The 22,149-nt window shown below is 37.0% G+C and overlaps 1 protein-coding gene across 1 annotated transcript in view; it reads right to left on the bottom strand.

Moving 5' to 3' along the window:
• ARHGAP24 (Rho GTPase activating protein 24) overlaps positions 1 to 22,149 on the bottom strand; it is a 509,262-nt gene that overhangs the window by 273,923 nt on the left and 213,190 nt on the right. The window contains exon 3 of the mRNA XM_055086016.1: positions 3,647 to 3,734. Coding sequence (XP_054941991.1) covers positions 3,647 to 3,734 — 88 coding nt within the window. The remainder of the gene's footprint in view (positions 1 to 3,646; positions 3,735 to 22,149) is intronic.

A 22,149-nucleotide genomic window follows, 5' to 3' on the forward strand; every position in this document is an offset into this window, starting at 1 on the left:
GGCCATGGCTCACGGGTCCAGCCGCTCCATGGCATGTGGGATCCTCCCGGACCAGGGCACGAACCCGTGTCTCCTGCATCAGCAGGCGGACTCTCAACCACTGCGCCACCAGGGAAGCCCTCCCTTGCTGCTTTTAATAGTTTTTCTTTGTATTTAATTTTTCATAGTTTGATTACTAGTTTGCTAGTTTGCTTCTCCTTGGATTTATCTTGTATGGGACTCTCTGCACATCCTGGACTTGGTTGACTATTTCCTTTCCTACATTAGGGAAGTTTTGAACTATAATCTCTTCAAATATTTTCTCAGACCCTTTCTTTTTCTTTTCTTCTTCTGGGACCCCTATAATTCGAATGTTGGTGCATTTAATGTTCTTCCAGAAGTCTCTGAGACTGTCCTCAATTCTTTTCATTCTTTTTTCTTTATTCTGCTCTGCAGTAGTTATTTCCACTATTTTATCTTCCAGGTCACTTATCCGTTCTTCTTCCTCAATTATTCTGCTATTGATTCCTTCCAGCGAATTTTTAATTTCATTTTTTGTGTTGTTCATCATTTTTTGTTTGCTCTTTAGTTCTTCTTGGTCCTTGTTAAAGATTTCTTGTATTTTCTCCATTCTGTGTCCAAGATTTTGGATCTTCTTTACTATCATTACTCTGAATTCTTTTTCAGGTAGACTGCCTATTTCCTCTTCATGTGTTTGGTCTGGTGGGTTTTTACCTCACTCCTTCATCTGCTGCATATTTCTCTGTCTTCTCATTTTGTTTAACTTACTGTATTTTGTGTCTCCTTTTCGCAGCCTGCAGGTTTGTAGTTCCCGTTGTTTGGTGTCTGCCTCCTGTGGGTGAGGTTGTTTCAGTGGCTTGTGTAGGCTTCCTGGTGGAGGGGACTGGTGCCTGTGTTCTGGTGGGTGGGGCTGGATCTTGTCTTTATGGTTGGCAGGGCTGCCTTGGGTGGTGTGTGTTGGGGTGTCTGTGAACTTATTATGATTTTAGGCAGCCTCTCTGCTAATGGGTGGGGCTGTGTTCCTTTCTTGCTAGTCGTTTGGCATGGGGCATCCAGCACTGGAGCTTGCTGGCTGTTGGGTGGAGCTGGGTCTTAGCGTTGAGACGGTGATCTCTGTGAGAGGTCTCGCTGATTGATATTACATGGGGCTGGGATGTCTCTGGTGGTCCAGTGTCCTGAACTTGGCTCTCACACTTCAGAGGGTAAGGCCTGACACCAGGCCAGAGCACCAAGACACTGTCAGCCACATGGCTGGTGCTTCTGGAAGGATGAGTGTTTCTTTCTAGTTCTGCTGCACAGCATGGGTTCACCCATGTATACAGGTGAAGCACGGCCAGGAATGAAAAGTCCTATTTTCCTTTGTGCTTAGTTTAGCTTCACTTGCTCACAGGGTGCCGCATGCAGATGCCTTGCCCCAGCCTTTCTGACCAGAGTTTCTGGTGCAAAAAGCCCTACGTAATCTTGATTTTGCAAAAATTGGTTAAAATCATGTGATACCAATCCTCACATCCTCATACAAATACAGAAACGTTTGCCTGGAAATTCCATCCTAATGTTAGGGACACACAAAAACCCCCGATGACCAAAATTCATGGCACATACACTGGATTCTCAATGCAGCCATTGTGTTTTTCCAATTCTCTCTTTAAAGAAGCATTTGGCACAGTTCTCTTGTCACTCCATAAGATGATTCAGAATTATAAAACCTAATTTAGAAGCTACTACATATTGTATAAATGATTCAGAAAGCATCTTTTCAAATGAGCTATGGGCATAGTATTGATATGTTTATTTCCATAATTATTGCAGCCAACCTGAACTTCCTTGAGAAAAAAGAAATTCTTTTTGCTTACTGCTTTTTTTTTTTTTTTTTTTTTTTTGCGGTACGTGGGCCTCTCACTGTTGTGGCCTCTCCTGCTGCGGGGCACAGGCTCCAGATGCGCAGGCTCAGCGGCCATGGCCCACGTGCCCAGCCGTTCCGCGGCATGTGGGATCCTCCCGGACCAGGGCACGAACCCGCATCCCCCACATCGGCAGGCGGACTCTCAACCACTGCGCCACCAGGGAAGCCCAGAAATTCTTTTTGGAATGACAGTCTTCAGATTCTACAGCACACAGTCGTAAACCCCTTAAGCTTTGCTCATTAAAATCCATTATATCATATGCATTGCACTCGAAACACATACCCAAGAACTGCAACCTTGGAGGGGAGGTTTTGTGATTTCATGGGCTTGAAGACACAGCTCTTCTGAGAACAGTCTTAACAATATCTACCTACAGTATATCAGAACATCTTCCCCAAAATGTGAAATCTCTACACATTTAGTAGACTGCATGGGAAAGTAGACCTTTAGTGTTATTGAAGATACAGAATCAAAGCTGTCAGTTTAATACCATGCTCATTTCAAAGCCCACAGGCCTAATGTCTGAGAATAAACAGTGAAAGAAATTTCCTCTACTGATACTTCAAAGACTCTGCAACATCTGGAATTTGGTTCTGTATAGGGTATTCCACTAAGAAGTAAGTATAAAAAGATTTTAATAGAGCAAACAGGATTCAGGTTTCCTACAATATGTTCTCCCTGGGGGGAAACAACACAATGCATCCGACTAAGCTTTCTGCACTTCAGCTGCATTAATTAACATTTAGTTATGGATTCCATTGTGAGCCAGTTGAACCCAGAGCTACAGCTGTTTTCATTGAGGGGAAAAAATATGCTTTCACATTTTAGATTCTTAGCATTTATAAATCTGGGGAAAATGTTTTATTGACTGCCTTTGTACTGGCATTATTGATATGCATTACATATTAGTCACCCAAATAAATTCACACCCTAGGCTGTGATTAAGTCAATGTTAATATCACATTAACTGGGTCAGTCAGAGCCAAAGCTATGAAAACCATGTTCCTAACTCCCTTTTTCTTACCAAGTGTTAAAGAAGGGCTAATGAACTGATCAAAGAAGTAGATCACAGCCTTGAAAAGAGTGTTGCTGGGTGAGTCAAAGACTTAAGTGGAGATCAGGTATTCTGAGAGGGGTGGATGCAGATGACTAAAAAAAAATGAATGGATATTGAAGAAATGTAACTGCAGGATCTGATGACTTGGCAGAGACATCCTCAATGCTACCAGCCAAACGTGGAAGTGGTTGGTTGTGAATGAAGATGAGGTACAGCATTGCAATCCTTGGTCAGTCATTGAAGGAGGGTTTTTGTTTTGTTTTTATAGCAAAGGCTCCTTAAAGACGCAGTTTTGTAAGAAAATATGACAGTGAATCAGCTGGACAAGGCACTCTACCTGGAACATCTGGTCAAATTTCATACCACAAGAGCACTGTAAAATCACCTTTTTCTCCAATAGTCCCTGACATGTGCTGTGTCATGACTTCTGGTCAGTTCTGGAGTCTCATGGACAAATGGAAATCCAATAGTCATGTGGCTACATGTATGTGTGTACATATGTTTATTTGTACCAGTGTACAAACCTGGAATCATTATCTGTGTAAATACTAACCAACGTTGACCCTTGCCTCGTCAAATTAATGTTCTTAGCCATGACTCAAGAAAAATAAAGGCTGTCTGACCTGTCTTTACCTTTACCAACATGGAATGGCAATAGTTGAATCAAACCAGAAAAATATCTTACCTGGAACTACTTCAAAAAGAAATTTTCCTGGGCTCTCTTCATTGCAGGGATGTTCAAGGACTTTATTTCCAGGCAGAAAAATAGTGCCCTGTGAACACAAATGCCCCAAACATCAATATCAGATGGCAAATATTGAATATCATCATCATCAGTGAATATCCAAGGTGCATCTGTAACCCAGGATACAGTAATATGCATCAGACTCATTTATATTCCCATCTAGTCCAAAATCATGTAAGAGCATCATATTCATTCAACATTTAACAAATATTTGTTGAGCACCTAATATATACAAAACACTGTGTTAGATGCTGAGTTCATTTTAAGCATCAATTTATTAAATGTATTCTGTGTGCTGAAAATTTTTACTGAGCATCCAACCAACATAATATTATTTGTTAGAATAATCTTATAAGGTAGGTATTATTTTTCCCCATTTTATAGCTGTGAAAACCAAGGCAGAGACATTCAATAACTTAGCCAATGCTGCCATAGCTTCCTCTTGATTATCCCCTCTCTTTTCTGTTGGATTTTCTTCTCTTTAGTGCATCATTTTCATCAGCACAGAGACATATTTAAAAGTCGATCCTATTTAAAAAGGTACTTTGACTCCACCTCCCACTCCAGTTCTCGTTTCATTTTTTTTTTCCTTCCCTAGCAAAGAGTTGTCTACACTGAATCTATTTCCTCATATACATCCACTGCAGCTTGGTTTGTGCACTCATAATTCCAATTACATGACTCTCACAAGCTGTTTGCTTGACAATTTTCAGTCCTCAATGAAATTGGCTTCTCAGGAGCATCCAGCACTATTAACTACTCTTTCGTGAAGTGCCGTCTTTCCTTGGTGTCTCGGTTTTTTCCAGGTTTTCCTCTTACTCTTCTGTTGGCTGAGTCACTTTTGCTGGCTCTAATTGGCCTTTAAATAAGGAGTTTTTCAGAGATTTATTCAATGATTCCTTCTCTTCTGACTTTATAAATTCTTTCTCCAAGCTATCTCATCCATGACTGTGACTTTATTAAACCATAAGGCAGAGAATATCAGATTAATATTTCAAACCCAGGACTCTCGGACCTCCAGACCTCTATATCCAAGAGCTTATTGGACATTTTCATTTGGATATCACAAAAGCATCTTAAACTAAACTTAGCCAAATTAAAATGCAATTAATTCAGGTCCTATTTATGTATTCCCTAACTCAGCACCATCTTGCAATCAGTTGCAAAAGCCAGAAACGTAGCAGTCATTATCTCTATTCTACTGTATCTTTACCACCACCGTGCCCTAGTCCAAGAGACTGTTGTCTCCTTATCTAGAATGTTTCAAGTACCCATTCATTAAATTCCCCTCAATACTGGAACATCTTTTAATCCATTCTTTTTCCTAAGGTGGTCAGAGTGATCTTTAGAAACAGAAATTTGATCATGCAACTTTCCTGCTTACAAATCTCCAATGGCTTTCCTTTGTCTTAGAATAAAGCTCTGGGAGGTCTGGCTCCACCTACACCTCTAAACTAATTTTTCCACTCTTACACTTTCAATGCTTTCTATGATCTAGTCAATTGCCCTTCTATAAATGGCATCATGCTCTCATTTACCTTAGAACTACATTCTTTCTCTGGTTGTTTTATACCAATTTTTCAGATTGACTACATCTAAAATATCCTTGCATAGCTTCCTGAGTTTTCCTTAGACTGATTTACCAGTGTATGCAATTATGTTATTTGTAAGATTATTTAATTAATGTTTATCTCTATCATTAAACTATAAAAGAGCAAATATAATGCGTGTTTTTTACCCTAAGCTACCGCCAAAGCCTAGCACTTCACCTGGCATAAGGTTAATGTTTAAAAAAAGGGTATTGCTGAGTGAATGTGTACTGTTAGTACAGTAAACCCAGTATTCAAAACCAAGCACGCTGGATTCAAAAGCCTATACTCTTGTCCACTATATTATATTGTCCATTTTCCCAGCTTGAAGCAATATTTAGCTCAAATAATATTTTACACAACTTTCATTCTGCCTGGTTTGGCAGAGAATATTATCGTCATTATATTTGTCCCTCCTTCTGGGCTTAGAGTGATAAAGCATAGCACTCCCTAACTAAAACCTAAGGAATTAGAGGTTAGAAAGGTACCTCCACATCTGTCTGCACCATACAAGGTGAGGTGTTGGAGGTACTGCCTTTGTTTTCCTCCTCCAGGAAGTAAAATTTCCTACTTCTCATCATATCCAGTGTCCTATTGCCTATGGATTCCATTCTACTTACTGGTATATTTTAAATAATTTAAAAGATTACTAAGACTTTGAAAATATTCATTATAATTAAGACCATTTATAGAGAGGTTTATATGAGTAATAAAATCAGTTGTTTCAATTACTAGTTTACTTTACTTCCTGAAATGCTTTTGTGAAATAATTAAATGTGTGATTTAGCTCAGTTTTAGAACATATCATCTAACCTTCTAGATAGACACAGCATTCATTTCTGCATGCATGTTTGTATGTTTACACGTATGACATATTTAATTCTATGTCTTCAGGCTCTATTTAGGATCTTAAACTGTACATATGTCCTATAAGTTGAATTCAAGCCACTCTTCTACATAAACTATTCCCCTCTATGAAATCCCAATCAACTTCACTTGATAATTAAAAGACAGAGTAATGCTATCCTTTGTTGTCTTTGTAGATGAGAAATAGCTACTTCTGGATGAAATTTTCATTTTCATTTTCAAATTTGACATTATAGTTATATTTTGACAGTTTTCCAAACAAATTGTGATGCAAAAATAATAGTTTACTTATCAGTAGGCAATGTTTAGGGCAGGGTATACTGCAATTGCCAAACCTTTTCTGTGGTTAGTTCATTAAGTCATTCAGTAAGTAAAATAGTCATTTAATTGAAACAACTAACTTGATCACCTTGTACAGAAACAAAGCAGTTAATATCTACACTAACTAAGAGAAGGGTGTTAATTGTGATAGTTATCTTCTAAGTATTTTGCAGTGTATATATTGTCAGAAAATGCACATAAACAAACAAACAAAAATCTATAATTTACCCACCACCATAGATAACCAATATTAACACCATATACACCTATCCATATTTGTATGTATTTATGTATGTGTGTATTAACATATACAGTAATTTTTACAAAAATAGTAGTCAAAATATTTATTATCTGCTTCAAAACTTAAGTCATATATTGTTATTATGTCAATTTAATAATCTTCATCACTCTAAAAAGCTGAATAGCATAGTACATTACTTGCTCGACTATGCATACTATCACATCCTTTATTATTGTAAAGTGTTTATGATTTTTTGTAACTGTTATTACGTATAACATTTCCATGAACATCCATGAAGTTAAATCTTTGAGCTTCTCCTTAACTTATTCTTTAGGACAAATACCTACAAGAGAAATTAGTAGTCAAAAAGTATGCACTGTTTGTGTGGGTTTGGTTAATTCTTCCAGAGTTGCCCTAAACTAACCAAACAAACAACTAATAAACAAATATAATTCAAGTACCTCATCTGATTAAAACATAATGTATTGAGACACTACCGTATGTCAGACAATATTTCTAGAACTATCTCAGGTGATGTGAGGTATTTGAAAGAAATAAACTCTACTCTCTATAGAAGAATAACAGTATATAACTATTGAACAAGTGAGTGTCAAAGTAGGTTGGAAAAAAAATATATATATATATATAATAATAGTTTAAGAAGAGAGTGCCATAAGGGCAGTCTGATTAGTTAGAAAGATAATATGAAGGAAAATTTTTTTAAAAAATATTTATTTATTTATTTTTGGCTGCACTGGGTCTTCGTTGATGTGCACAGGCTTTCTCTAGTTGTGGGAATAGGGGGCTATTCTTCACTGTGGTGCGCGGGCTTCTCATTGCGGTAGCTTCTCTTGTTGCGGAGCATGGGCTCTAGGTGCGCAGGCTTCAGTAGTTGTGGCACTCAGGCTCCGTATTTGTGGCTCACAGGCTCTAGAGAGCAGGCTCAGTAGTTATGGTGCACGGCCTTAGTTGCTCCGCGGCATGTGGGATCTTCCCGGACCAGGGCTCGAACCTGTGACCCCTGCATTGGCAGGCGGATTCTTAACTAGTGTGCCACCAGGGAAGCCCAAGGAAATGGTTTTTAAAGGAGGTTAAGGTTTTAAGATTTAGTGAGCTAGGGGTAATCTTCCCAAATGAAGGACGTAGTATCAGCAAAACAGTAATTAGAACCATATGTGCAGAGCACTTTAGACTAAGGAGAAGATTCATGTGGAGGAATAATTAGGAAGTAAGGCTTCTTGGTGATGTTGAGGACATGCTGTGGGAAGTCGAACTCTAGGCAGAGGACGTTGTACTTGATGTCCATGACAGCTGAGAACAAGAGTAGGTTCTTGAGCAAAGCAGGAGATTTTAAAATACCACTTCTTTGGGCTTCCCTGGTGGCGCAGTGGTTGAGAGTCCGCCTGCCGATGCAGGGGACACGGGTTCGTGCCCCGGTCCGGGAAGATCCCACATGCCGCGGAGCGGCTGGGCCCGTGAGCCATGGCCGCTGAGCCTGCGCGTCCGGAGCCTATGCTCCGCAACGGGAGAGGCCACAACAGTGAGAGGCCCACGTACCGCAAAAAAATAAAATAAAAATACCACCTCTTAGAAGTTTGTTACCACAAAGCAATTAATTTGACATAAGAGAGCAAAGTCAAGACATAAAGGTGTCAGCATTAGAAATGGTATAAATTTGCATTAGAAATGAATTATTAGAGATCTATTTTGAGGAAATATGAAAGAAACTGGTCATATCTTTAACTCAGGGAATGAAGAAGGAAGAGTCAAGATGACTACAGTTTTTCTCTTCTGTATATCTGAAAGAAAGGTGATGCCTCTTGTTAGAAATGGGAAATTAGGAAGATTCAAGCTCCATGAGGCCCATGCTCTTGAGCCCAAACTCAATTCTTTAATTTTCTGTTAGTAGCTATGCTGGGTATTCCCTATTTGCCCTCCAGATCTTCTATCCACCCATCACTCTATTCTGTACCCTAGGAGACTAATCTCTACAAATTGCATAAACCAGGCTCTCTTGACCTCTGGCTTCAGGTTGGTTTTGAGGCCACAGCAGGAAGTCAGAAAGCCACCAGAGTCAAGCCAAGTAACTCTCCCTCCATGCTAGGCAGCAATTTGACCCTAGTTGCATTGACTATCTTAGTCCACAACTCCTAGACCTTCAGACAATTTGACCCTAGTTGCATTGACTATCTTAGTCCACAACTCCTAGACCTTCAGGCTTCTGCAGGTTCCAGTAAACCAGAGTGGTAATGGGTTCCTCCCTGTTTTTAGCCCCAGAGCTTTTCCACTATCCTTTTGGTTTCCAGTAACCTTTCCAACAAATTGTAAATAATTTCTTTACCACACACTCTTCAATTACACCTTTTGAGGTAGAGCCATCAATTTCTTGCTGGGGATATTTAGTGACAAAATATCCAGGGTGCAAATATTCTTGAGTTTTTTAAGAAAGGGCATATTAACTCATGATGTTCAATATACCTCACTGCAAATTTTGGATGATCAGAGAGAAGAGGCTCAAGTACAAGAAAGACGATGTACTCTTTTTGACAGGAGTTCACTACATATGGCAATAATTATATGGCAATAGTTAATCAGCATATTCAGAATGGAATTACACTTATTTTTCTCCCCTATAGGGAATATCCCTTTTATAAAGCATCTTTAAAACTTCAAAATGGAATAATATGCTAAATTCTTTTTATAGTTGACAACTAAGAGTTGGCAAAAGAAACATAATTCAGAACCATACTAGTATTTTGCTGTCAGCTAAAATTGCCACTAGCAAAGCAGCTCATCTCTAGTTAATATCAGATCATTGAGCCAAAACCACAAGATATTGGGGTAAGACTAGATGCTGTTGAAAGTAAGAATGGTGATCTTATTCTCTGGGATTTGGATTGGAAAAATGTATGCATATGCAGTAGCTTTGTTAGTTTCATAAGCACAATAATGAGATTTTTTTTCCAGCATGAACAATGATCATGAGCATCCCAGGGAACAAAGCAAAGTCTCAGCTTGACGATATATGTGTATTTTTTTTTTTTTTTTTTTTTTGTGGTACACGGTCCTCTCACTGTTGGGGCCTCTCCCGTTGCGGAGCACAGGAGATGTGGGATCTTCCCAGACCGGGGCACGAACCTGTGTCCCCTGCATCGGCAGGCAGACTCTCAACCACTGCGCCACCAGGGAAGCCCTATATGTGTATTTTTAATGTGACTAGACAAGAGGTTTGAAAATGATATCAAGGTGAAATAAATATTACTCAACAATGTTTAGTAGAGTAAAATAGATTAGGTTTTAATAGCGTAGATCAGTGTGATTTTCTTCTTTGTAGCAAGTAACTTCATTAATTCATTCAACAAATAGTTATTAAATAACATCTAGCATGTGCCAGGCCCTGTCTTAGGCACAGAGAATGTAACGGTTAGAAAGTCCAATAATGTCCTTGTACTCCTGGATCTGAGGATCACTTAGGGTAGGCAGAAAATTGAAAAAAAAAACAAAAAAAAACAAAACAAAAAACCCAACCTATTACAGGTAAGCCCCTGTTATGAAAAGGAAACAGGATACTGTATGCTTATAAAGGACATAAAATTGTATCCACAAGTGCTCCAGCCATATCCCAATCTACCAATGACAATGAAGTCAGTGGTTAAGTAAATTTATTCTGGAGTCAAACTGCCTAGGTTCAGATACCCACTCTCCCACCAATTAACCAAGTGACTTCAGGCAAGATATTTATCCTTTCTATTCTTCATGTTCATCCTTAAAATGGGATAAAAATAGAACCTACTTCATAACTGTGAACTAATATATGTGTAGTTTGTAGAAAAATGCTGGGTACATAGTATTTTTAGTTGCTTTAAATATTTTTAAAAGTCTTTCTTATATCCCAGAAGTCTGCAAGATATTTTGGGTCCATATTTTGCTAATCCCCAAATAATGGGATGATTCTAGTAAAGGTTCAAAATACATCTGCTAGTATTATCATCTAGTTGAGTGAACAGGGAAGTAAACTAATTAGAAAATTTGAAGTCAGTTTTTACTATCATGTCCGTAAGACTAGATTAAAACAAATAAACCTCTAATTAGCAATCATAATAACAAACAGCAAAGCAAAATGATATTGATAATGATGATTGCTAACATTTCTTGACCATATATTACTTTGCTAAGCAAATGTGTATTCTACTTATACAGTATCATTAATTTGCCTCGTGACTCTGTGTCATGTCTCTCATTTTATACATGAGGAAAATAAAGCTCAGGAAGCACCTAGTAGAGACTGGCACAGTAGATTCCAAATACTTATTTGTATTAATTATTAACCCAATTCATGTTCTTATTTCTAATCAATTACTGTTACTTAAAGCAGTTTGAAGAATGTTTATAAATAGTTATTGAGTTTCTTCTTAGCCCCCGAAATAGTTATACTGATTTCTGGGGTGCTTCTAGGGAGATACGAGAAGGGGAGACTTGAAAATTGGTTCAAATTTAGGACCTACCAAAATAATTCTGCAGTGCAAACTGCTTGGGGAACACTGACCTAAGCAGTGTTTTGAGTTATAGAAAAAAATGGCATAATATTAATGAAGTGTACACTCTGTAAAATGTACTATTTTTTAGCTAATGAAACACATCAGAGCAAGTAATACATGTAATGTTTCCAAACTATTATTTAAATTAACAATGATAAACATAATAGCATAACTGTTTTTTGTTTTTTTTTTTGTGGTATGCGGTTCTCCCTCTGCTGTGGCCTCTCCCGTTGCGGAGGACAGGCTCCGGACGCGCAGGCTCAGCGGCCATGGCTCACGGGCCCAGCCGCTCCGCGGGATGTGGGATCCTCCCAGACCGAGGCGCGAACCCGGTTCCCCTGCATCAGCAGGCGGACGCGCAACCGCTGCGCCACCAGGGAAGCCCCATAACTGTTTTATAAGTACTGAATAAATAGAAATAAATTCTCTATACAGATGTCTCATCTCGATGCTTTATATTGTAAACTGCAAATTAAGAACTTGAGAAGCATTGTCATTCTGGGTTCACTCTAATTTCAAAACAGCATTTGCATAACATTATTACATATTTTCAGATCCTAGGAGGCTAACAGGACAGCAATAATTGTGATAGAAAAAAAAATATGTGCAGTGTTTCGATGTAATTTATTTAAAAGCTTTTAAATCTTTCTTTTCAGACACAAGGATCCCTTGCCCCATGTGAACTCCCCCTCGGGACAGAACAGAGGAAGTTCTTGAATTTCTTCTCTGCTGGGGTCCTTCTAAATGAACATTCTCCCTGGAAACACAGACATTATCATCCTAGCTACATGTTTTTAATTAATTGGACAATGGAGAAATTCCTTGACTACAGGGGAAAAAACGATTGAAAATGTGGAAAAAGGAAGACATTATTCTAAAACCAAAATTCTATAATTACACTCTCAAAATTGGTAGAGACCTTAGAAATTACTTTTTTCATGCTTATCTAATACATGAATCCCTTTGCGATACCACAGGCATCCAGAATTTTCCCACAACATCTATCTCACAACCTTTCTTAATGTGCCCCATGCCATGTTTGAAAGATTGTAATTGGAAGAAAAAAAAATCCAACTGTTGACACAAACTCTATCCCCCAACAATTTCTACTCCAAATTCTTCCCTTCAGAGTGAAATCCCCCTTTTCCATCTTGAATCATTACAGTTAACCATCTGCTGAGACTTACTGTGTGCCAGCACTCTGATGTACATTTTAATCTTCTAGAATACCATGTGTGGAGGTACAATTACCACTGTCCACTTTACAGAAGGAAGGTTGAAGCATAAATAAGTTGAGTAGCATGCAGCTGGTGAAGTTCAGAGATGCAATTTGACCTTCTGTAAATCCAAGCTCCACTTCCTTAGCTAGTTTTTTTTTATATGATAGAAAGCTGCAGTGTGATTTATTCGTTCATTCACTTACCTGTTTATTCATCAAACATATATTTAGTATGTACTATGTGTTGAGAATGCCAAAATGTTTAGAAAAAATGGAATGTTAGTATAGATTATCTTCGGATAGCCAGGTCATCAATAATTTTTATTTTGCTAAGTTTTTTTTATTTTTAAAAAAAGTTAAAATAATGAGCACGTGTACCAAGGAAAAATATACAAACATATTTTTAAAGCAAAGAAAAATGACAGTAGAAGGCAGGGTTGAATAGAAGCATTTTGGAGTCTCAAAGTTATATTGCCTTGTGGTAAGGACTTTGAAAGATAGTTCTAGAACATATCTAAATATAGTACAATACGCTGAATATTGGCCACTAGAAGATATCAGGTCCTAATCCCTGGAACCTGGGAATGTTATTCTATTGGGAAAACGGTCTCTGCAGATATGATTAAGTTAAGGATCCTAACAGAGAATTATCCTGAATTATCTGTGTGGACCTTAAGTACAATGCCAAGTGCCTTTACAAGAGCTCGACACAGGGAGATCTGTTGCACACACAGAGGAGAGGGTGATGAGAAAAGGGAGGCAAAGATTGGAATGACACAGTCGCAAACCAAGAAATGCTGTCACCAGAAGCTGGAAAGATCCATCCTAGAGCCTCTGAAGGGAGTTTGGCCCTGCCTACACCTAGAGTTTGGACTTTGTGGACTCCAGAACTGTGAGAGAATAAATTTCTGCTGTTTTAAGCCAACACGTTTGTGGTCATTTGTTACAGCAGCCAAAGGAAACAAATACATATAAAGACTTTGAAACAAGCTTTCTAATGACCCCTAGGGAGGAGTTTATAAACAGCTGATATTTTGAAAGGAGTCCACTGCTAATTCTCAAGTGTGGGTAAGTGATGCCTAAATTTTAAATAGCCAGTGATTTGAGGGGAGAATCCACAGTGTGCAAGACATTCAAATAGGTGGCAGCTAAAGAAAATCCCTCCTCATCCAACCCTCTGCTCTCAATAGGAGGAACTGATTAAACCAGGGTCACTTCATGTCCTGGGATTCCAGGACAGAATATCTGTGGCAAAGTTAAGTAAGAGTCCTTATTCAGAAATGACTGAGTTCAACAGCTAACCCCTCTCAACTGGTTACTAGGACCTTGACCTTTTATTTCATGTCCAACAGTATATGCTATTTGACCACATTTATCATTATTTTTCAATTAGAAAAATAAATGTCAGCTGCTCAGGGGGTGATAAATGCCAAAGGTTTGAAGCAAAGTCTATGGGAGGAGAAGAGAAAAGAAAAAACACATGTTTTTGGGTTTATGTCTCATTATGAAAGAAATATAAAGAGCAAAAACAGTGATAGCTATATAATGTTTATTATGGGAAAATCTGGAACCCTAAAGAGAAAGGTCCAATAAGCCATTATCAATGGACCAGAAAGTTGTTAATAATTTAAACTTTCATTTAACACTTTATCTTAATCAACTAATAAACGCTTTGTGTGTTTAAAAAGTAAAGCAGAAAAGACCTAGGTTTAACCTTGGAAGAAACGGTATAATAGCTAAATTTATAATACCAAAATAATCTGGGACGCTGAATTAAGTGATCATGCTAATTTTTTTTTTTTTGTGGTACGCGGGCCTCTCTCTGTGTGGCCTCTCCCGTTGCAGAGCACAGGCTCCGGACGCACAGGCTCAGTGGCCATGGCTCACAGGCCCAGCTGCTCCGCGGCATGTGGGATCTTCCCGGACCGGGGCACCAACCCATGTCCCCTGCATCGGCAGGCGGATTCTCAACCACTGCACCACCAGGGAAGCCCGATCATGCTAATTTTATAACAACCAAGTAAAATTATTTTATAGTTGGTTTAATAACTTCCCATATATTTGAATCTTAAAACTGATAAGTACAACTAAGAGGAAAAAAGTCATTAACAGGAAAAAGGCAAAGTAGGACTTAATCACACAGTTGCTTTTCACATTTTGAACTTTAAAATGAAAAATCTCCTTTGGCTTATTGGACACCTACTTTTATTGGCATGCTTCTACTTCTTTGACCTACAATTAATTATGTTCTATGTAATCCTTAAAATACAGTGCTGAAATTGTAAATACAGTGTGATATTTATTTCTGTAAAGATAATATGCTTTTGCAAAATTACAAAAGTTTGACAAGATAGTCTGTTGCTAAGGAAAACATTACTCTCATCCACTGGTGGTAGGAGGGCAAAATGGTAAAATTTATACAGAGGGCACACTGGTACTATTTATCACACCTACACACATAAGAAATGGCTTATTTGCAAGGTCACTTGCTTTACAAACAGCATTGTTTGTAATAACAGGATTTGAAACAACTCAAGTGTCCATCAATGAAAAATTGGTTAAATAAACGATGATATATCTGGGTAATGGAATATTATGCAGCTGCAAAAAATAAAATAAGCTATATCTATTAAAGAATGTATATGAGAATACATATATTAATAGCTCTCTATGGGATGTATTATAAAGAGAAAGAAGGATAGCTCGATTTAGCAATAAGCATTCAGTATGCTATATTTTAAATAATAAAGAAATAATAACAAGAACATATATATGTATTTGGCTTTATTCACATAAAAAAATGGGAAGAATATACATGACACTAATCAAAGTAGTTATCTGTATATATGCACCCCAGTGTTCACAGCATCATTATTTAAAATAGCCAAGATATGGAAGCAACCTAAGTGCCCATCAGCAGCTGAATGGATAAAAAAGATGTTGCATATATACACAGACTCACAGACACACACAAACAATGGAGTACTACTCAGCCATAGAAAAGAATGAAATTTTGCCATTTGCAACAACATGGATGGACCTGGAGGGTAATGCTTAGTACAATAAATGAGACAGAGAAAGACAAATACTGCATGTTATCAGTTATATGTGGAATCCAAAAAATAAAACACATGAATGAATATAACAAAACAGAAGCAGACTCATAGATACAGAGAACAAATTAGCGGCTATCAGTGGGGAGAGGGCAAGGGAGAGGAGCAGCACAGGGGTAGGGGACTAAGTGGTACAAACTACTATGTATAAAATAAATAAGCTATGAAGATATATTGTACACAGCACAGGAAATATAGCCAATATTTATAATAACTTTAAATGGAGTATAATCTATAAAAATATTGAATCACCATGCTATACACCTGAAACTAATATAATATGGTAAATCAACTATATTTCAGTTACAAAAAGTAGTTATCTATAGGGAGAGTGTGTGTGTGTGGAGTGGAGAATAAGGATGGATGGGAAGTAAGACTTTCAATGTAAACATTTAATACAGTTTTGATTTTGAAAGCACATGAATGTTTTATCTACTCAGAAATTAAATTTAAAATGAAAATACAAAAATACTAACACTATATACAGTTAAAACTTTAAATATTCTCTATACTGTTTTTTCTCTAGAATTTCTACATTGCAAGGATATTACTTTTTTGATATAAAAATAAACCTTTTTATGTTCGAGTTTGAGTTAATTCACTCAAAGTGTTAAAGATATATCTGGTGGGCTCTACACATGTTATTCTAGATGTGCTAAGACAACCTGGAACTAAGAACCTGAAGGGAGTATGAACATAGGCACAATTTTAAAACATTTTGGTTTCATATCCAAATTTCTTTGATAATGTGTGTGTGAATATTTTTAATTTAATTTTGTCCTTCCTTGGCAAACAACTACGCTTCTTGCTTAGCAAAATAATCTCAAGGGAAAATATTAGTGACTAAACTTTTGGATTTAGTAGTTTAACATTTTTAATCTCAGAAGTTCTATTGATTTCATAGTTGTTCTCACACAATATCATACAATGTGTTTTCCTGGCTCCTGCCCCAAGCTACTCAAATGTCATTGATTTCTTTATCTATCTTAAAAACTTTGACTTGGCTTTATGATTAAGAAGCAAAGTGCTTCAATTCTAAGTATTCATTTTCACCATGCCTCTGTCAGATCGACTAGAGACAAAGTAGTAATCCAATTAAAATATAATTTACTTTGCAATAGTTAAAATTAATATAACAGCCTTTCTACTTCTAAAATACATTAAGTAGAAATTGTAGTTGTTGTTTTGATAGCTATTTTAACATGCATTGATTTCCTACACAAAGAAAGCACTGTAACAAAACACAAGTATGCAGCAAGCCAGATAGCTTGACAATGATACAATCATAATGCAACATGAATTGTTGTTGCATTTCCTCTCTAGGTCAGATGATGTTTTGCATGCTGAAGATACAGCAGCATTGAAAGTAGACAATGTCTCTCTTCTCATGAAGCTTAGATTTTAATGAAGGAAGAAGTACATACATCCACTCATACATAAATACATTTTAAATAACAAGGGAATTATTAAATGATGTAAAGTACTGTGTAGTTAATTAAAATAGGGTGTTACCTGTGAAAGTGCCTGGGTGGCTACTTTGGAACGACTGTTCAGAGACCTCTTTGAGCAGGTGACATTATAGCTGAGATCTAAATGCTAAGATCATTTGCCTTCCTACAATATTAAATTCTGTAATATTAATAGAGGTTTTACAGGGTTAAGACTTCCAATTCAAAAGATGCAGACATACTAGAGCATGGACTTGAGGATACGGGGAGGGGGAAGGGTAAGCTGGGACAACGTGAGAGTGGCATGGGCATATATACACTACCAAACGTAAAATAGATAGCTAGTGGGAAGCAGCCGCATAGCACAGGGAGATCAGCTCGGTGCTTTGTGACCACGTAGAGGGGTGGGATAGGGAGGGTGGGAGGGAGGGAGACGCAAGAGGGTACCTCATACCTAGATATTTTGATCTGTATTTTACTAAAATCTGCATTTTATTTATTTATTTTTTTTTTTTGCGGTACGCGGGCCTCTCACTGCTGTGGCCCATTGCGGAGCACAGGCTTCGGACGCGCAGGCTAAGCGGCCATGGCTCACGGGCCCAGCTGCTCCGCGGCACGTGGGATCCTCCCAGACCGGGGCTCGAACCCGCGTGCCCTGCATCGGCAGGCGGACTCCCAACCACTGCGCCACCAGGGAAGCCCCTATCCCACCTTTAATATAGGTTTTTTTCATGTCTTTCCACAAATGATTATCATCTGTATATTTTTGTATCTGTATGTATATATATAAATCTGAATTTGTATATATACTGTTGTATATTATATACAGTATATATATTTATTAGTATATACTTTGATCTACCTTATATATTTTGATGCTCTTTAAATGGCAACTAAAATATGTTTTTGAACTGTTTACTGCTAGTTTATGAAAATGTATATTGATTTTGTATACATCAACCTTGGTAAATTATCTGCGAGATATTTGGGAGTTTCAAGACATGGATATTGTCTGTAACTAATGGCAGCTGTGTATATTCTCCAATCCTTAAACATTTTCTTTTATCCTACTGTGTGCTGACAAGGACCGACTAATAAACTGGTGAATTGATGTGATAATAGCAAATAGTCTTAACTTAGATCTGGTGTTAAAGGGAATGCTTTCAATGTGTCATCATTAGCTATGATGACAGCTAGAGATTTTTAATAAGCTATTCTTCATCACTTTCAGGGGCTTCTCTTTTATTCCTAATTTGCTAAGAAATATTTTGTTTTTTTAAATCACGAATGGGTGTTAAATTTTATTAAACCCTTTTTTGTGTTTATAGAAATAATCAGATGATTTCTCCCCTGTAACCTATTAGAATATTAATAATTAGTTTTTTTAGCATCTTTATTGGAGTATAATTGCTTTACAATGGTGTGTTAGTTTCTGCTTTACAACAAAGTGAATCATTTATACATATACATATGTTCCCATATGTCTTCCCTCTTACGTCTCCCTCCCTCCCACCCTCCCTATCCCACCCCTCTAGGTGGTCACAAACCACCTAGCTGATCTCCCTGTGCCATGCGGCTGCTTCCCACTTGCTATCCACCCTACTTTTGGTAGTGTATATATGTCCATGCCACTCTCTCACTTCATCACAGCTTAGCCTTCCCCCTCCCCGTATCCTCAAGTCCATGCTCTAGTAGATCTGTGTTTTATTCCCATCCTACCCCTAGTCTCTTCATGACATTTTTTTTTTCTTAGATTCCATATATATGTGTTAGCATACGGTATTTGTTTTTCTCCTTCTGACTTACTTCACTCTGTATGACAGACTCCAGGTCCATCCACCTCACTACAAATAACTCAATAATTAGTTTTTAAATCTTAAGTGAAACAGAGCCGGTACTATAGTTATACAACCATTCCATTTCCTTCCTGAGCACACTGCAAGATTTCATTTCCCAGTCACTCCTGTGTCTAGGTGAGATCACGTGACTAAGTTCTGACCAATAGGCAAAAGTGATGTACTTCCAAACTTGGCTATAAAACATCCTGTGTGATCTTCCTCTCTGTCTCTTCCCACTTGTATGCTGAAAAAAGGTGTTCTTAAATTGCAAAGCTACAAACTGATAAGTGCTTAATTCCAGAAATAATTGTGTGTAGTGAATATGCATACACACACATATATATGTATGCATGTATGTATACGTATATATGTGTATGTGTGTGTGTAGCAATCTCCTAGGACACTCTTCCTACAAATATTTGGAGAATACCACCATTTTATGAGCGCTTTGAAAACTTTAGGAAATCATAATATCACAATGGGTACTACTTGAATTTTTCTGGTGATGACAATTCAGTACTAAGAAAGGAAGCAGAGTAGCTACACTGAAGGAATCTGAGTCCCTAAAATGTCATGGTCTCTGAAGACCTCAAGAATAGAGCTATATATTATTTATTTCTCTATCCCTAATAGTTTAGAAGTAACAGGCATATAGAAGGTGCAGATAAAAATTTATTGAATGGCTGAATGCATGAAGCCACGGAATCTTTTGGTGAGTTCCATTATCTATAAAATAGGGATAATTATAATATAGTACATACATGAACGAACACAGAGGATGATTTGGAGATTAAAATCAAATCAGGCACGTGGCATTTTTAAATTGTGACACACTTTGGAAAAGATGATTTTTTTTCTTTTATTCTCCCAAGATAAGTCATTTTGTCTAATAATAATAGATACTCCAGGATAAAACTGGTTTTCTTAGGTGAATTGAACTTCCTTTTATCAGAGGAATTCAAATGTGGCCTGAGAAATCACATGGTGGGGTTGATAGGAAGAATGTGTGCCCTTTGACTTCCTGACTTTTAGCCTCCGTTCCAATGAAGACACCATGATGTAAGGAAGCAGAAAGGTAGGCAACATATACATTCACTAGGATTATTTTAAGTAGAGAAAGACAGTAAAGTAAGAGCACAGGCTTGGGATTCTGACAAACTGATTTTAAATTCTGACTTTCACATCCTAGACATATGACTCGGAGAAAATTATTATTAACATTTGTACTTCTGTTTCCTCATTAGCAAAATGGATCTAAAAAAGAGCTTTCTATAGAGGATTGTTTATAGGTTTAAATAAAATTATGCATATGAAGTGTTTAGCATAGTAACTGATATATGGTTAGACATCAGTAAATAGTAGCCATTATTAAGACTGTTTTTCATCTAAGTCTAATTTGGTAATTCTCTGGGTACAGGACAGTTTTAGCTCAATAAATGTTACCTATTATTATTTATATTTATAGTCTAGTAGAACAATACATGTTGAAAAGTGATCACAACACATACATATATAATGTTACTGAAAATAACATATGTTGAAGAATAAATGAGGCCTGAGCGAGATACTGCTTGATATATCTGTGAGTTTTCAGGCTCATCTTCCCAGGAGTTTCTCTTTGACAAATTAGGAAATGAAAACCAGCAAGCTTCTGTCCTGGAACTAGTCAGAGTCCTAAACAATAATTTCCTCAGCTCATTCAGACTGTTATGCCACATACTAACAACAGGCAGGTGGAGATTAGGAAAAAAGATGACTATTTCCTTTTTTTTTCTAAAAATATATAAAATTAACAATTAATTTAGACATAAATCAGATACTCAGAACTCAGGGTGCAATAGTGATGCTGGTCTCCTTTTCATTCCAGGTTGAGTTAATCCACTTTCATTCTTGTACCAGAGGCATTGGTGACCTAATTTTTGGATAAGACAATAAACTGTCCAACTTTACTAATGTTCTTTAGATTTCCTTGTTTTTCAAGAAAATATAGCTTGTGTCCTACACATATGTTCAAAGGGTAGAAACTATTTTTCAACGATTTCTATTTTTAATGAAAAATAAAAACCTGTAGGGGATCAGTTTGGGATTACTTATGTGTTCATCAAGTACCTTCTGCGGATCTAAAATCTGAATTTAAATCTAGTTGTATTTTATGATTTTTATAACCATCGATGTATTAGGAATCTCAGTGGAAATATTCTTCTAGACAGCGAAAATAAAAGTTAAAGCGATAATAGTTATCTCTTAGACAGTCAAAATAAAACACTAGTTCAGGAAGCATAAGGAAGGGTTCCAAATTTCTCTGGTGAGGCAAATTAAAAAGTCCAAACAAATCATTTGTATTTCTGCATTCTCCTTAACCACAAACTCTGCTAAAAATGTTTACTTGCATGGATTATAGTAGTGGTATTAAGAAAGAAATTTGAATTTTAAAAATATAAACAATAAGAGGTACTCCTAATATATCTCAAAAAGACATCTTTTTGAAGAGCACATGCTTCAGTGAAACATATGTTTCATGTCTAGTGAAAATCTTTTTTTACTAGATTTTTAAAAATAATGATTGTTAGTCATAGAAAAATATTAAATTAAAAGTGGACTCTATACTAAAGTTCTTCACTATGACAAGTGAGTTTTAGTAAGCAAGGTGAAATTTTACATTAGCATTTATTCTTAACTGGAAAATTTCACAGTATATTCAGCCATTTTTATTTAATAATCAAGAAAATACATTTTATTAAATTGTCATTAAAATATACCCAGTGGTTCAACAGATGCAGTATTTGACAGATTTGGCATCCATCAGGGAAAAAAATTTTTTAATGGGAATTTGAGAGGTAATCTGCCCCTAAACTGATTTTATATGTACATATCACATAATATTAGAGCTGGAAAGTACTTTAAAGTTACTCAGCTCATTCCTCTACAAAATACCTAAATTCTGTCTTCATCCGTCTTCTGTTGAACACTCCAATGAAAAGACACTTACTGCCTCTTGAGGAAGTTCATTCCACAATGGTAGCCACTGGTCTTTTCTAAGATTTACATGATAGCCAACTAAAATCTGACACTTGAGAATCTCTGCTGCCCCCGCCAAACATTTGATTGATAATGCTCTCTGGCTCTTGACATCTTTGAAGACAGCTACTATGCCCACACTAAGTCCTATATTTTGTTCATCCATTCAGAAAAATTAGTGTCCAAGCCCTCATCATCCATACAGACAGCTCTGAAACCAAGCTTGTCATTAACTGTTCAAGCATGGTGCC

This window comes from Physeter macrocephalus, chromosome 7 (genome assembly GCF_002837175.3).
Source record: "Physeter macrocephalus isolate SW-GA chromosome 7, ASM283717v5, whole genome shotgun sequence".
NCBI lineage: Eukaryota > Metazoa > Chordata > Mammalia > Artiodactyla > Physeteridae > Physeter > Physeter macrocephalus.